General features: G+C 44.5%; 1 protein-coding gene across 4 annotated transcripts in view; it reads left to right on the forward strand.

The window, feature by feature from the left end:
- MAP2K5 (mitogen-activated protein kinase kinase 5) overlaps positions 1-17891 on the forward strand; it is a 107202-nt gene that overhangs the window by 35040 nt on the left and 54271 nt on the right. For all 4 annotated transcript variants that reach the window (XM_015873307.2, XM_015873306.2, XM_015873304.2 and 1 more), the window contains 4 exons: positions 3712-3780; positions 3873-3954; positions 7268-7329; positions 12757-12805. In XM_015873307.2, the coding sequence (XP_015728793.1) occupies positions 3712-3780; positions 3873-3954; positions 7268-7329; positions 12757-12805 (262 nt within the window). The remainder of the gene's footprint in view (positions 1-3711; positions 3781-3872; positions 3955-7267; positions 7330-12756; positions 12806-17891) is intronic.

The raw sequence follows: 17891 nt of genomic DNA on the forward strand, positions 1-17891 counted from the left end.
AGCCGCATGAAGTGTGGGCACAGCAAGGAGGGATCTGCTCAGGTCAGGTGTAACAGAAAGGGATGCAGAGGTCACTGAGTGTCAGCACTGCAGCTCTGTTAATGCCACGGTGTCCCCAGGGCTGTTTTCTTGAGCGTTCTCTGCAGCCTCATTTTTGAATGAAGAGGATGTCTGTTTTCTTAAGGATTGTGCTCTGTGTTCCTGGGAGATTCTGTGGCTTTAGCAGGTTTAGTTATTGTCCCGTTCTTCCTCTCCCCTGCAACTCCTTTCATACAGCTGAGTGCTTAACTATTTCTTCTGTTAGCGCTCTTAGCAGCAAAGCTGTGTACCGTGGTGGTATTGTTTGGTCAGGTGAGTAGCAGACCACTCTGAAGTTCAGTTAAAGCTGTAGCAAACCAGTAATGCTCCAACAACTGCAGTCTGCCAACGTCTATGAGACTTTGGGTTGGACTGTTAATGCAATTAAGCTATAGTAAAAAGAACTGATGTCAGTCCTTGTAGAAGTCCTGTCAGTGCTGCTTTGTCCTGAGGATCACATCAGACCTTTTGCTCCACTGGCAGAGCTGCTTTCAACTTTGCCATGAGTTGAGTAAAAGCAAGCACTTGTTACCAGGTCTGAGCTCATTCTCTGCATGATACAGCACTATTGCAATTTGAATAACTTCTGGTTGCACGGAATGGAAATATCACTTGAAAAAGTCTTTCCAAGTGGTATCTGTTATCACGAGCAGGAGTCCTGCAAATGGCAATAAGCACAAAAATGCAGAAAATATACTTTTGTTACAAATTCCAATGCAGAACTAAGGAAGATCTCCGCCCTGATGCTGCGTTTCCCTGGTGTCCCCCGGTGCCCCCACTGCCCACTGTGGGCTGTGCTGGGGCTGCCCCGGAGGCAGCTGCAGGGAGGTGGAGGAGTGGGAGCAAAATGGTGCCGGCAGGAGGGGAAATGAGTTCAACCTTTGCAAGGTTAATTGAAATCACCTCCCTGTGGCAAAAAAAAAAAAAAAAGCCTTTCCCCCGCAGTTTCACCTTCTTGTTTCCCTTTGAGTCCAAAGGTTGGGTTGGTCCTCCTGGTTAATTAGCATTGTGAAGATTTGGGAAGTGGAATTCTGTGTGCAGGTACTGCCCGAGGTGGTCCCAACACTGTCAGTTGTGTTTTGGAGATGATACTGCAGCAGTGTGTGTGTATTCTCATAGTTCAAATAAGATGCTCGCGGGCTGGAGGTCAGGAAACCTGCTATGGCAGCGATCATGCTGGTTTGCTCTATTAATAAACTTAGTGACTGCATCCATGGCTCAGCACAGCCTGCAACAAGAGGGGAGCTGTGCCAGGATCAACGCGGGTCTGATAGGACACGGCATCATCTTGGAAACCTGTTGATGGAAATGCTGTCAGCTGCCGGTTAATCTTGCAAATATATTGAACGGGCAAACAGAGTGATGCTAATGTCGGTATTATAGACCAAAATAATGGTGATATGTGTATTTTAGACCAAAACCAGCTTGCCCGTTGCATATTTTGTATACGCTCTACAGGTAGGCAGTGTGCAAAAGATTTCATAGATTTTCAAACATAGCTTTTTTTCCAGCAAGAAGGAAAAATCCAAAGGAGAAATGTGAGCGTGCATGGGCTGATTGCTGTTCTTCACCTGCTTTTAGCTTCTCCTGCTCTTAAGCTAGCATTTAAATGGACCATTTGATTAATCATTTGTATACTGACTACAATACTCCCAAATTTCCTTGGAGTTGTACATACTGTAAAAGACAATTATGTCGCCACAGATTAAATAAGTGAATTAAAACAGAATAGCAGCTTAATTTGACCTGTGATTTTGCTCTCGTTCCCTTTAGTGGAACGTATGCCACTCCAGCAAATAGATGAAGTCATCCATGACAGCTTGTGATGAATTGCCGTATTTATACTGTATATTTTAATAGCCTCACACTAATTTAAATTGAGCACAGAGTAAATTATAATTCAGTCACTTGACTGCTTGTATTTAACTTGACAACTCATCCTTATTTGTCCTGGAGGTGTAGTGGTGAGCAGAGGAAATGTGTTCAGGTATTCCTCCTGCAGGAATTAACCCTTTTCACTTGGAATGGTGGCTGTGTTGGGTTCCCTCATGTTAGGGCCCATCCAGCCCAGCTCCTCCCCAGTGTACTCCATGGGGATGTTCACCTCCAGATTAGTACAGTGGGTTTCTGTGGGGCTCTACCCTATGGTATCCATCACACTGTAAGCTGGGAGCTCCACTCCTCCAAATTAGCATCACTATTGGAACGCAGGTTCTGGGTGCAGTTATTAATACAACCAGCCAGAGGCCTTCCTTCATGCCAGCTCTTGGTTCGTTGTATTCCAGTGGTGTGTTTGATGCTGGTGACGGTAACCAGCCGTCACGTGGGGTGGTGAATGAGCCTGGAAAATCTCTCATTGAGTGCAATTCAGTGTGGTAAAATTTGTGTTTATCCAGTTGACAGGTTAAGTTCTGTTAGTATTCAGTGGGTAAAACTGGTGGGATACCAGCAAATTATTCTAAGTTTTTCACGCTAGAAAAATGTAAGCGAATATTGTTGGCAAATGATTATTGATCTAGACAAGTGTGTTAAACATTTCTCGGCAGCCCTGTATTACACTTACAATTTAGTTTAGTGACAGCTTGTATAAATAACCCTAAAGCAAACTCCTGATAGAAGCAGGGTTGTGTTTGTTCTGTTAGACAGAATGCTGTAGAATGTGTTTGGAAATGCTCTCTGTGCATTTGGTTTCGTCAGCGGTACGTGCAACCTGTGTCTGTTAATTCTGCAAGTGGACTCTTTTGGTTTTCCTTGAGCTTAATATTTGTAGTTGTGGAATGTCCTGTGGCAGGAGGCTGAGTGTGGCTGAATGCATTCGGGGTCCTTTTGATGTATATAGTAGCACTGAATTAAGCCTGAAAGTCTTCGGTAATCATGGAATAGATTGGTTTTAATAGTCAACTTTTCAGTACTTCCAAGGCTGGGCTGGTCTTCTCTGATGGCTTCTGCAGAAGGCGGGAGGAAGTTTTGTGGTCTGATTTTTAATATTTCCTGTTCTCTTAAAAATTCAGGTGAAAAGCTTCAAGAAATGAGGTCATAACAGAGTTATGGTTTATGGGTTATCAATGCTCTGCAGTGAGCGTGCATGTTTAGGAAGGTCCTGCTGTCAGCCTCGAAGCAATGAGAAGTGAGGGCATGGATGGGGGGAGCAGATGACCCTGGCAGTGAATGGCTGCTTTGATCTGCTTAGCAAGGCTGTTTGTAGTCATTCTGAGTGCATTAGTGATGCTCACCTGGAAGCATCTGTGCCATCTGCTGCCATCTGCATTTATTCTGTATATTTAATTATTTTTTTTTTTAATGTTTCATTAAAAACAAGAATAAATGTACAATGATGAGAATTTATGTTAGATTGGAAAATGCAAACCTGTAACTGAAGGAGTGGCAGAAGGAGGTGGCTCTGGACATCCCTTTAGGACACTGTTGCAGCATTCAGATCTGCCTTTGATACTGCAGTGCTTGTTTGGCCCTTGCTTAAAATCAGCACCTTCATCGAGATCACAGCATTCCAGAATTTACTTACAAGACCATTCCTTTTCTCATATGTGGTTCATTAATAAACAAGTTCTGTTTTGCATTGAGTCCTTTGCTTCCACAGCAGAGCTGAACGTGTGTCTGATGTTTGTGTTTCAGGTCATACCCTTGGATATCACGCTGGAGCTCCAGAAACAGATCATGTCAGAGTTGGAGATTCTCTATAAGGTGCAGATTTTTTACTCATTATAATTACTCTTACTTATCATCAACCTATAGAAAATGTTCCAACAAGCTTCTTTTTGCCTTTCTTTTTCTAGTGCGACTCATCCTATATCATAGGATTTTATGGTGCTTTTTTCGTAGAAAACAGGATTTCTTTGTGTACAGAGTTCATGGATGGTGAGTTGTTCTGTTGTTTTTTTTTTAATATATTTAGCATGCTTTTAATTACTAAGCATATCAACACGAAAAACCACATAGAGGTGGATGTGCTTTCCCAAATGGAGCAAGGTGCATTGTTACGACTTTGAAACATCAAGTAAAATATTGAGAACTTCGCAGCTAGTTTTGTTTTTAAATGGGTTGTTGTGGGCTTTGTGTTCTGCTCGGTGCTGTGCTGTATTTTCCTGAATGCAATTTCACTTACTTTTATTGAAAATGTAAATAGAAGAGAAATAAATGCTGACTTAATTTGTGGTTTGATATCTGAGTCTTCCATACAATCTGTCCTCGCTGACGAAACAGCTGTTCCTCACTTTTAATGTTTTGATAGCCAAAACAGATTTTCTTTTAAAGAAATCTATTAACCCAATGTCCTGTGCGTTTTCACTGGAAATCGGTTCTTAATTGCAAAGCAAGGAATTATTTTCCAACGCAGCTGTTGAGCAGCGCTGCACCAAGTTTGTTTCTGAGCGTGCTCTCATCTCTCCCATCCCCTTCCCTGCAGTTTGCCCCTGCATCCTCGTGTGCTATGGAAGGTTGCATTCTTGCACCAAAGGTAGAAGCGCGCTGCTGATGGCAGCCTGCAATCATTGCTGCCCTCTGTGTACCAATGCTGAGAGTGTCTCATGGCAGACACAGCCGTGGTGCACGGTGCAGCAGCCCTGCTTTGCTCCCAGCTGTGTGTTCCTATGTGTGTAACTGCAGACCTTCCCCCTGCGCTGGCTTTTGCTGCCCTACCCAGCCTATGCACGAAGGTTCAGTTAAGCTTTATATAAAGAAGCGAGGATCTCGCCCATGATTTACTACAGAGGAAGGGCTGTCTGACAGGAAAAAAAAAATCCCAAGCCAAATGTGTGCCATTAAGCACTGTTAAGCAGTTTCTGTCTTTCTGATGGGGAGCTCGGATAAGGCCCTGTAGGGTTTTATGCTGCGTTTTGTTTCTTTCCTGTTAAAATGATCTCTTACTACTGTTATTTCTCTCTTTGCGCTTACAGCCTCTGTTCCAGTGGGTGTTGTGTCCCCTTTCCAAACATTTTATTCTCTTAGATTTTCCCTATTTGCAAGACTTCATGAAAAAAAGTATTATATTCGTTCAGCAAAGCCTACAACTTAAATCTGTGGGTGTTCTCGATGACCATTCACCATTTCTCTTTTCTGTTCTCACAACTGCAAGATTTGCACGCAGTATCACACGCAGGAAGGAAGCAGCTGCTCGTGCCAAAGCATGTGTCTGCCTGGAGCGTGTGTGCTGCTAATTCAGAGACTCTTAAATATGATGGACATAAATGCTTGCAGTTCCAAATTCTTGTTTGGAAATATTTAAGCCTTTAGGGCATGCATCCCTTGTGATGTTGCACGACGGCGGTGTTTACTGACCGCACAGAAATTATTTGGAATTATACTGGAGATGACCTCTGATCTGCCTCATGTTGTGCACCCCTTCTGGCAGAAAGCAACAGCAATCATTTAAAGGAAGAGCAAAATGCAGATAAAGGGGCCTTGCCAATTGTTTTCCTTTCCCAGATTGTGATGGGTGAGGATGCAGGTGAAAACAAGAGGCTGAACTGGCCTGGATTCCCCTTCCACCTGCCAAGTGATCCTAAAGATCAATAGAGACATGAAACGAGGCTTCTTGATCTTCCTTTCTGCAATAGAGTCGATGTTCTTGTAAAGAAGGTGCTGAAACGCACCGTTGTCTTTTACCTGTGCCATTGCCTCTTTACCTTCAAACTGCTGAGCACCCACTAAACTCCCTGTAGAAGCAGAGGGACCTGCAGGGTGTCAGACTGCACCGGTGCCTGTGCATTGATTTGGGTTTGGAAATTTGGTCCACGCTGTCAATTCCCTGTAAGGTATTTTTTCTCCACAGAGAAGTGGCACATTTCCCCGGCTGCCTGCAAACTTGTCATACTGCACCACCCTTAACAGCAGCACTAACAGCAGCACTTAGCAGCTTGGTGTGTGAGAGCAGGTCTTTTAATCCAGAACAGAAGGATAAGTCAGAAGGTCAGGTGGTTGCTGTTAATGCTGAGCATGGCCTTCTGTTTGGCTCTCATAATCAACAGCAGCTGTGTGGTGCTGCTGCCTCGTAATTCCGTTTATTCTATCTACATTTACTTGTAAAAAGGGAAAAGGATCATTAGAATTAAAAGGTGTTAAGACTAAAGGCTGGAATAAGGACCTTGTGACTTCTTTACATTGCAGCATTTCAGAATTAAATGGGTTTAACTTCTATAAAGGGAACCATAAGCAAAGTGCAAGGTGCAGCTTTCCTGACTGCTGAGTACTGGCCCAACTCTTTTCCCATTGGTGACATCAGTGCAGTCCATAGGGTACGCTGAGAGCAGTTGGATCAGTGCTAAGCACTTCTGAGAACCTTTAGCCTGGAGTAAGCCTAGACATTCTTGCAAGCTAAGTGTAATACATTCTGCATGTAATTTGCTTGTCCTTTTCTTTTTTTTTCCTACTCCCTGTTCTACTTGGGTTCTTTTAATTCTCAATTTTAGATTTGCTCCCTTAGCTAAGAATTTGTATTTCATCCCAGGGACATTTTTAACTCTACTTTGGTCTTGTGTTTCTTATGTGGAAGATGAGGAAACAGTCTTTCTCAGTTTTGGGGGGTGTCATTAGGACCATGACTTGGATTTCTTGCTTTCTCCACAAGTATCTGATGCTGATGGATGTTTCTGTGCCAAGTAAGAAGTTGTGTCCCATACTGGAGCTTTCTGGCAAAACTTATTTGCTTGCCCAGGAGTTCCTCATGTTTTAGACATCAGTGAAGACAGTTTGCAAGGCTCAGCCCAGCTCAGTGCTCTGATCATCACAAAGAAGCTGACTTTAAGTGTGGGTTTAAGCTTTGCATTGCGTTATACTGGCATCTGGTTTTGAGGACAGGCAGAATACTTTTGGCTTTGAAATCCACTTTGGCTTCTTACTGTGGCTTTGTCAGTCCCTGAGAAACCTACACAGTGGTTTTGAGTTCTCCAGTTTCAATATCGTATCCTCTGCCTGGGAGGTTTTCCATAAAGTGTTTTAGCATTAATGCTACGTACAGAAATGAGTAACGTGGGTGAACAGAGAACCAAATGGTGTTTCATGTGATTATCCAGAGTTTGGCAGATTTTTAAGGTCAGTTATTTCTGACACAGTTATTGTTATATCATTGATGGTGTTTTTATTAATAACCAAGGCGCAGAAAGCCCTTGTGACTTCAAATCTAGGGCAGTATTTCATTTTGTATTACCTAAGCGCATTTTGTTTGTCCCTGCAGGGGGTTCTTTGGATGTTTATAGAAAAATTCCAGAGCACGTACTGGGAAGAATAGCAGTAGCTGTAAGTATCCTTTGTTTATTTTTCTCTCTGTTTTTGGTTGTGTGTAACACACCTCGATCTCCTTGGGGACACTGAGTTATCTCCTTAACCCTTATCCTCGTTGCCCCCATGTGAAGGGGGGATCCCTTCCCTGTCACTCCTCCTACCCACCCTACCCATGCCCAAGGATGCAGCCCTGAGGGCAGGGAGCTCTGCTGCTTCTGGAGTTGAGGTCATAGACGCACACAGATGGAGATAATTTGCTGCTGTAAAGGTTTTGCTGGGCCAAAGTGGTGTGAAGGAAATCATCCCATTGTGTGACCAGTGCCCATGTTGCTGAAGTCTCAGGGAATGTAAGAGGATGTGATAAATCAAATGGGATGAGGAAAAGAAAACATGTTTTACTGGAGATCTGTGTGGCTCTGCTTCTTGATATCACCTTTCTGGGATGGAGCAGTCCTCTTATCCTCCTTTAATTTGCCTTTTTGTGTCCTTCTGGGCTGTGTGGCTTCCTAAAAAACATCAATTCTGCAGCCCTGTCCTCAGCCAGGCGTTGATCCCCCTTTGGCCACTTCTGCAGACAGCGTGTGCCGTTTCCATTCTGTCCATCCCCACTCTGCACCAAGTAACACCATGAGATTTGGTTGAAAACAATGAGATTTAGAGTTGAAAAATGGCACCAGTTCCTGATACTAGGGTTCAATGGTAGAGCGTGTTTTCTGTCTTTCTACTGCGGTGGCTGAGCTGCTTATGGCAGTAAGGCAGGGAGCTGGGATTCTGGGGTTGCCCTGCTGCTGTTTTGGGGTGAGCGAGGAGCTGCCTGGGATCCATCAGCCCCACGTGCCTGTTTGGTAGCAAGGGGCTGTTGGTGGGCTCCTTGCACCACTGGCACGCCACCATTGTGTCTCAGTAGCATAAAATGACTTTGTGTTGCTAGAAACTCACCAGCTGTGACTGAAAATGGGGATTATGGAACAAAAAAAGGGAAAGGAAAATAAGAAGTCTTTTTTCTTTTTTCTTTTTTTTTTTTTTTAACCAAGGCTGAACAGTGTGTAATTGACCACTGTCTTAGTGGATCTCACAAGGGAGAGATGCTGCTAAACAATTGCAAAATATAAGGAATACTTTGATAACTTAAGCAGTTTAAAGCATAACAAAGTTATTCTATCGTGTGCCATTTAATTAAGTGCTGGGTTTTCACATTCATTATACATCAAGCTGACAATTTAAATCCTTTAATCCAACACAGGCAGCTATTTAGTCTCTGTTCATTGTAATTCACAGCTCTACTTTCTCTTAATTTGTGTGGCCTGCCCAGAGTGATGAACATCCTTCTCTGATGCTGTTTCCTCTAAGTAGCTTCAAATCTGCTCATTAGATAGCCTAGCAGTTTCTTATGGAATTTGAATGCTTTTCACCTTTAGTTCAGAGTAAAAACGTTTCATCTTTTCTTCCCCATGGAGCGACGGATGGTGAGTTGCTCGTGGTATCATATTCCTGATACCGAGTAGCATGTGTATTATTGTGTAATAATGCTGGGATGGGCCTTCGAGCATTTATTCAAATCCTTTTCCTTATCTCACTGCATACTGTGTAATTAATACATCCATGCTAACGTACTTTATCATTTCTTTAATGATTTTTTCTCCCTCCCGTCTCCCCAGCCCACCCAGCTTGGTGTGCTGCAGATGTTCTCTTCCTGTTCTTCACTTCTCCCTAGCAGTGGTGCTTCAGCCCCATCTTTTATGTCTTCAGTAAATACATAAATATAAATAGAAATATATAGATATGTAGAATTATACTCATTCATTTGCAGGGTCATCTCTTTACAGACCTGGTAGTTGGTGAGCGTGGCTCCCAGACATGGGTGGGGAGCTGACGCTTGGCTTTTCTCATAGTGATTTCATTTGCTGCTTTAGCAATCTATACCATGGCTGCTGCAGTGCACAGGGTCAGCAAAGAGGTGAACAAAGGACCAGGTGCTTCCTATGAGGAGCTCGCCCCTTTCTCCTGCTTCCCAGTAACAGAAGGTGTGCGCTGAGGCTGAACCAGCACTGGCAGCTCCCTCTGCTCTGGTGCTGAATTCTTGCTCAATTGGCATAGTAGACTTGTTGGAAGGAGGCACTGAGAGCTGTTGTTTGCTCCATCATTTATCAGGAGCAGCGGGAACGGCGCCGTTCAGTTGCCACAAATGAGTGCCCTTCATCTTGGTGCCTGACATTTCAGCAGAGCCCAGCAGCCCGGCGCGTGGGTTGTGGCACCTTTTGCCAAGCATAGCGTGTGCGTACCACGATCCCCACCCCAAACAGGTTGTGAAGATTACCCAGAGCCTGAAGGATTTCTGCTCACGTACTGACGGGAAGGAGGTTGTCAAACAAAAGCTGGACCTTGGTTCTGTGGACAGAATCTGGAGCTTCCGCGTTATTTTCCTTTCAGCCTGTGCGTTTTCTTTTTACCTTCCTTGCACCATCTACACAGAGTCATTTGTCTTTCATTCTCCTGAGACACACACAGTGCAGTAGTCTGTTGGAGCTGCTTAATAATATGTGCGACCTGCACATCTGTTAATTAGATCTGCCTTTTTGTTATACCTGTAGAAGTTCCTAAGCTAAGCTATTTCCAAAGGAAAGTGATGAGGGGATGTTTAGCAGTGTCCCAGCATTTCTCCTTCTGATTTGATGCTTTTGCTTCCTTTCTCAGTACATGAATTTAACCTCCATGAAAAGCACTGGGCTGATAACCCTAGAAGTGGTTGTTCCGCTCACAATGACGAGCTGGTCCAGGATGAGATCCATGTCTGCTCAACACTGCAAAGCCAGCACCGTGCTGCTGTGCTCAGCTAAATCCTGAGCCCTATTCAGGGTTGTTCTGTCCTCCCTGATCTGTACAGGCTGGAGCTGAGCAGGATGCATCCCTTTCGTGACAGCCCCAGCTTCTCAGAGAGCATTCAGTTCCTTCTTTCTCCCCCATTTCTGTGCAGTGCTGCTGTAAATACTTGCACTGTGCATTGCAGGTGTCTGGCAGAGGGCACAAACATGCAATGTAGCATACATGCAGTTGGTACAGCACAGCCTGCTTTCCATTCTTGTTATCTGATTCACACAGCAGAAGTGATCGTGTTAATTGTGGTGGACAGTCAGCTTTCAGGGTGAAGCAGTAGGAATTTATTGTCAAGTGCGATGCACTCCTCTCAGTTATTATTTTGGGAGGCTGAAGCTGACAGTGAGAATGCTGGAAATAATGCCAGGAGAGCCTGCAGCGAGGAAGCATTGCTGGAGCTCGGGGTGATGCTCTGTGGTTCCAGAGGCAGGATAGCACAGCAACAGGGGCAGAACAGACCCGGCTCCCCAGGATGCTGGAGAGCCATCTGACTCCATCCTGGCTGTCTCAGTGAGGCAGTGTCAGCACGCAGGGGAAATCTGTCTTTTCATGCTCCTTATTTGTGCAGAGGGCTGGGGCGAGGGGGGTTGGATTGTGGTGGGTTTTTTTTATGGGAAAAGCATATCTCGGGAATCCCAAAGCGATGTGCAGGCTCCTGGTTTTGTGCCGTGTATTTATTTGGGTCTGCCGATGTAAAATCTCTTCTACCTTTGCTTGCCACTTCATGCATTTATTTTCACTTCAATTTCTGAAGCAGTGACATTGTGCACTGTATTTTGAGTGCTAATGTTGATTGAAGTTCTCCCTGAAAGGATGTGCACTTGAACTGTCACGAGAGTGAGTGATTGACAGCGGGTGGAAGTACTTTTTGTGTCAAGGCTTTGTCAACTCATTGTTGTAAAACCCACTTTGCTGAATACCAATAATTCCTGCTGGATGTTCCATCAAAAGATACTCCGTTCCAGCACCATTTTAGAATCATGTCTGACACGTAGAGCCCTTCCCTTATGTGGGCAGCCGTAAGCTGGGTGAATGCCGGTGCTTTGCACTAGGGCCTGTTTGGGGTTTTTCTGTGTGCGTATTTGCAGCCTCACTTGAAGGGAAACAAAACCTTCTTTTCATTCCTCTGTACAGCATTGAGATGGTCTGAATGTGAGTTTGGTTAGTAGTGCCTTTATAACTGCTTGTTCAGCGCGTGTTCCATTGTAGAGATGTATAATAACTCACAGCTGCTGATTTCCCCCATCCCCTCCAGAACGTTTCCTTTTTATTTTCTTCCTACAAATACACACTTTAAATAATGTTATGATTATTCCAGGGGTGTTAAATAGTCTAAACATATGTTTAAGAATCAGAGAAGCTTGATGTACTTAAAATCTCTTTCACCTTTGGTGGAAGCCTGGAATGTTGCATACCCTTTTTGTATCGATGCTTTTTTTCCTCCTTCTGTCAAAAAGCTGTGTGAGTAGAATTCCCCCGTTCTGCTTTTTGAAAGGATAAAGTGAGCAAGGCCACACCGCAGGGCATGCAGAATTGGACTGAGGCCTTTTGTTGCAGGTAATTACCATCTGAGGCCACGAGATAGCCGGCATGGCCTGAGCACAGCGCTGAGGAATTGCCATCTAGAGCTTTTTGCCAGAGATCCAGGATCTTTATTTGGCTGATTCAGATTCCACTTGCATTGGTTTTGGTTACAGAATGAATTCTAAGACAGGTTTTTAATCCAATAGGAGGGCTGAAAATGGCTCTCGCACTGTACGGTATCTGCAGTGCTTCTGCTTTGTCACTGTAACAGAAGCGATTTCATTTCAACTTACTTGGACAGCAAAAAGAATGCGGTTGTTTGGTCTGAAAAAGCTCCTGCAACTTCACAGATGTCAGAAATGCTTTATTGCTCTGGAGGTGCAGAGAGGAGCGTCTTGGGAAAATGGATGGGGTGTCATTTTGTGGATATAAACTTTATGGAAAGGGTTTGCTCTGTGACAGGAGCTGGATGGCAGAGCTGAGGTGGTGTGGGTTGAGAAGCAAAGGCAAGCAGGAATGTGTCGGTTGGATTTGGTGAGTCCTTGGGGCTCCTGCAGAACATAAATCTGAGAAACGAAATGGTGTTAAAAATGCAAGTTTGGGGGTTAGTTACATGACAGAAATAAGGCCTGCAAAGGGGGCACCCCGCAGTACCCGACCTATGGGGATTCTCTGCCCGTGGAAATACTGTGGGTGGTTGTTTTGGGAAACGTGTGTGCTTTTCTAGTTCAAATGCATGTGCTACAAATGTCCATTAAAACGCACCTCCTGGCACTCCAATGTGGTAATGGAGAAACAGCTTTTCACGTTTCATTCTGATGCTTCCCCCGATGGAAGGGAGGAGGGCCTCACCCTTCAGGGGGCCCAGTTGTGTTCTCCTGGGCTGTGGGTGCAGTGGGGCTCGTGTTTGGTCAAATGAATGGTAAGAAAAAAAGACAGTTTTTGTAGTTGAAGGAGAAATGTTCAGCATTTACATTAAAGGAGTAAACAGCGTGGGAAGTCAGGGAAAAGTCTCTAATATGTGTTGTTTTTCCTTAAATCCAGGTTGTGAAAGGTCTTACGTATTTATGGAGTCTGAAGATTTTGCACAGAGGTGAGTAACAGAAATTTCCTGTTTCTTGGTGAAACGCCCTCCTGTTTTAACAGCACCTTCCACAGGAACAGCAGACCAAACTGACGTCCGATCTGTTTGCAGTGGAGTTACACAAAGTGAATCTCATTCATTAGCCTTACAGACTCACTGATTGAATATATTTACCTCTATTCTCTTCCGTTTTCCTTCACTTTCTCAATATCCCAAAGGGGAGAAGGGAGTTTTGTGGAGACTGAAATGCTTGTGGTTACAAACAGGTGCCAGATGGAATTCTCAGGATCACCAAATGCTTGACTGGTAAAACCAGGAGATAGGTGTTGAGTTTTCTTCTTCCATGCCTCAGAAATCTTGCGTGGCATCCATCAGTATTGATGGTCACACCTTCGAGATTGTCACCTGCTGTCCTCTGCAGTGGTTGTGTATAATTACAGAATCCTGCTTGGGCATAACGAGCTGTTTGATGCCTGTTCTGCTTCCTGAAGCTAACTTGTTTTATTTTTACAACCCAGGTTATTCCTTGCTCTTGATTTTATTTAAAACAATAATAATAATATGGGACTGAGGTGGAGTAGAACTTTTAAACAAAGAAGTGTGCTCTACAAAGAGTGCAAAGTGCTGTTTAAAGAACAAAGGAGCCCTTTCTCCCCCACTCCTCTCCCCAAATAAAAAAGGAATAGAGAAACTCATTACATTTATAATGTTTCTAAAGTGTCTGAAAGTAACAGCTCCAGCTCCTAATGCCACTAACAATACTGTTTAATTTAACCCATCTGCTCACTCAGCCCGCGTGCACAGTTGGAGCGTGCAGTAACCGACATCAGTTGTGATTGAAGGAGAAGTGTAAAGCAGGGAGACAAGCACAACAGTTCAGGTTGGGAACCAAACAGGTGAGGAGGACCATTTCCTCTGGGGGTGTCTGGTTCTGCAGTGCCTGAGAAGTTAATAGGAAACCCTAATTACCACCAGGCACTGGGTTTCTGCCCCACCTCGAAGCTTTGGCTGCTCCTGTGTTTAACCTTAGGCTGTCCCTGGATTAAAAGAACAGGAATAACCCAGAGACCATGGACAGCTGGGTGCAGGCAGTTTCTGGTGCTGGTTTGGACACTGGCACTATTAGCCTGCCCGCTGCCAGACGCTGAGGTTTAATAGCTCCATCTACTCCAGGCAGGGGGACATCCATTCTAGATGCCACAGCAAATGTTAGAATGAAAAGAACTGGAAAAGGAGCTGGAACACCCATGGATGGGTATCATGCAGGCTGGGCAGCACAGTCCTTTGCCACACTTATACAGCACCTGAAAAGGAAAAGCTGGTTTGAATCTGTTTATTTATTTTTATTCCTTTTGTTTGAATCTTTTTCATTAAGGGCTGTGGCCACCTGCTGAGTGTGATTTGGAGGAGCGTTGTGGTCAAGCAGAAACATTGTCCCTGTAACGTCTTATTGTTTCTGTTGCAAGTTTAGATTTTGAGCCTGATTTTTGCTCCTCAAGTTTCCCCTTCTGTGTATGGCTTTCGTTGCCTTGATAGAGAGCAGTGCTGAGTTTTTAATGAATTATGTATGATCCTCGCTGTGGTCTAAAGAAAAGTGCAGAAATGGGTCTTCCATCACAATTGAGATTTTTCTGGCCTTGGTCTTTTTCTGGGTTCACTGAGGTGAGAACAATATGCAGAATGCACAGAAGGGCCCAACAGTGTTTATTGAGGGGCCTGTTTCTTTCAGTGCACACACACATAACCCGTGCTTTCCTGTCTTACCAGAGAGTCACTGCACGTAATGCTATGCAAGGAAAACACCAGTCTGTCGTGGTAATCTCATTCAGCTCTTTACTGGTTTTAAACAAGGGGAAAATGGAACTCAGTCTTCCTTGCTGTCACTTATCAGGCAGGCTGGGCAGGATGCTCAGGTGGGGTAACAGGTCTGGAATTCCACGCTGGTGGTAACTGAGGTGTAGGAGCAGTTATTGTGAGGGAGCTGTGCAATGCAGTGTGGCAAACGATGGTTTGTGACCAGAGCATGGATTAAAGTGAAGGAAACACAATGAGCGAGTCTTTTATTCCAGATCAGACATCTCAGCAAATATTACAGCTTAACTTCAAAACATACCTTGCAACTAATGAGGTGATAGCCATGCGTATTAATAAACGCAGAGCTGTAGTCGTAGCCATCACACCCACATCAAACGTAAGTGGGAGATTAACACCTACACTGCTTCTTTGGAAGATGTGAGAATGTCCCAATGAGAAGTGTGCTCTTTTCCCCAGAGGATAAGAAGTAGAAATGGAAGGGTAATGAGAAATTAACTTAGATTTAAAACAGAATTAGCAATTAAACAAGTCTAATCACGTACAAAGTCAAAGTTTGCGTCAAGACAAACCAAAATCTGTTAAGTTCAAGAATAAGTATAGGCTGCGTGCATTTTATCTGGTGTGTTTTTCTCTCACCTTCTTATTAAAAGAAATGTTTGAAATAAATGTTACCCACTTGTGTTTAATTGTACCTACAGGCATTTGTACATACGTATGCGGACTGGTGTATATTGCACTGTCTTGGGACCGCAGCCTCTGCGTGTGTTCTAAGCCTGTGTCAGAGTAGTGGGGAGTGTGTTCTGGTTTGTGATACGTGGGGTTGAGCCAGCTTCTCACACTGGTGAGAGCTAAGCAGCTTTAGCACTGCGTATAATGAGGTGCAAACAGAGGTAATAGGGCGCTTGTGTGTGCATGTACAGACCGTGTGCACGTGTGGCTGCACCCGGACTACATGCTTACACATGGCTTGGGCTGGGTTCAGTAAAATAAAAATTGCAGCAAAAAAAGTGCTGGGGACGTCATTTTGGCAAGGAAATATTGGAAATATTTTCATTCTTCCAGCAGCTCCACTTTGTTCACAGTAATGCTGTGTGAGCTGTCCTCGGCTAAAATGGCTTTTGTATCTGGTCTCCCTTGAACTTGGCATATTGCAGCCTGACGTGTGGAAAACACTGGAAGTCAAGAGACAGCTTTTAGAAACCTGTGGGGTTTGTTTTTTTCCTACAATCATAAATCCCTTTGCTTTTCAATGAACCAAGATGAGTGAAATGTCGGGCGTTGGGAAAGCTGAACCTCCGACGTGTGTGTTTACTGGTAAGTAAGAGCTTGGAGGTCCCATTTATCTGCAGAGGTGAAACGACTTAGATCACAAAGAGAACTTGTTCATCCTCTATAATGATGCTTCATAGAAGTCATTTGTATGAAGCAAGCACTGGTAATGGCAGCATAATGACCCCTTTTGGCTCTTGTTTAAATTCTTTCACTTCTAAACAGTAATATTAATCACAAGCAGATGGTGCAGAACATTATTTATGCACATTTGTTTTCCAAAACCAAAAAATATTTAACCCATTAGCTGAAGTGGTTTATGAACATGAAGGCCAATTTACTGCTGGGGTGATTATTCTTCCTCCTTCCCTTCATTGTGAGATACTTTGCAAAGTGTCATTTTTGTCTCGGGTTGTCATTTCCTTTTTCTCTTTTCTCAAAGAAACCGACACAGACGTTGGAATTTGCAGCCCATATTTGCTCACATTCCTCCTCTGTGGTGCTACTTAAACTGTGCTGCAAACACCATCGGGTTTGTTCTGCAGTTTGTTTGGCTGCAGATTGCTCTGCAGCTCCTGACCTGCGCTGCCTTCATCCACCCCTTACAGACCCATCTCCTGTTGCTTTCTTTCTCGTGTAGGATTTTATCATTGTTGTTTTGGTTTATTTATTTTTAGTGAGTGTGAGGATTTTCAGATGAAGCGATGCTTAATGGATGACAGATGGCCATTCAATTAAAATTATATTGACTTACTGTCAGGTGCCACGTGTTGGGGGTGGGGAGGTGGGATCTGCTGATCCCCCATGGCACGAGGTGCTGGCACTGGGGCAGGGGACGCACGTGCTCAGAGGTGGCAGGTCATGTTAAGGGAATGAGAACCGGGAGATCACCTGCCTCCTCCTCACACCCAGCCGAGCCCTGATAGAAGCAAACCTTCAGTGTGGTCGTGGCTCAAAGCATCCTTCAGTCTGCCCAGAGCTGTGCTGAGCAGAGAGAGAGGATTGCTGTGCTGTCAGGAAGCGATGCAGTGTCCTTGGGAAGGTCGGGTGGGATGGCTGCACACCTTGCAGGGCCCACTGCTGTGCTGTGCCCATCCCCTGGCACTCAGCAAAGCCGTTCAGCAAGCGCATTGCCTGCAGGTTGCCATGAGCAAATGCAAGAGTCTTCGGTTAGGAAGAATAATCCTAAAGCTTTGGTATGTGTGCAGCGGTTTGGGGCCGTGGATTGCTCTGTTGTGGTACTTTGCGTTATTGCCTGCAGCTGGAGGACAGGTAACCACCTGCCAAAGACGTAGTGCATGGATAGCAATGCTGCAGCCAAAGCAGAGGTCAGCACAGCCAAAGCTGTGCATGCTGTCATGCAATAGAGGCACCCGGGACCTATATTCCTTTTGGCTTTGGGAGGGAATTGCAGAACACACTACGAGAATTGATGCAGAAATTGAACGTGCAGATCCTGTGAAGCTGTGTGAAGTGTTATTGAACACTCCCCCTTCCTCAAGTGTTTTTTTAGCTCAAATATAGGGAAGCGTTTAATCAGCTTGCTAATTGAGGTTATACATTTTTACATTACGGGGACAAATTAAGCGAGCTACTGTGGTACCAGAAGACATCTGCTAAAGATAAGGCAAACTTAATGATAAACCAAATTAGGTTCTTTCCTAGTTGGGTTTCATCCATCTGCACCCAACTAGTGCTCCCTTTTAAAGAAGGCAGGGAGACGAGTGGCTGCATTTAACCCATAATGACAGAAGAAGGCAGCAATTAGGCTGAGCTCTCATCTTCCCAAGTGTAAGCCTGGCCATGCCACGCACACTGCTGTTCTCATGGTGCAGCTTGGCTGGGTGTTTAGTGCTTTATTTGCACGCTGATTTTACAGCGTGCAACAGAACTTCTTGTACATCAGAGGGGGTCAGCGATGGGAGCATTGAGTTTACAGCCTGGTTTTATGGTGCACGTCTGTTCCTGTACATCTCTATGGGATTTTTAGCAGTTGGTTTTCTCCCCTGCA

Source organism: Coturnix japonica, chromosome 10, assembly GCF_001577835.2.
Source record: "Coturnix japonica isolate 7356 chromosome 10, Coturnix japonica 2.1, whole genome shotgun sequence".
Lineage (NCBI taxonomy): Eukaryota > Metazoa > Chordata > Aves > Galliformes > Phasianidae > Coturnix > Coturnix japonica.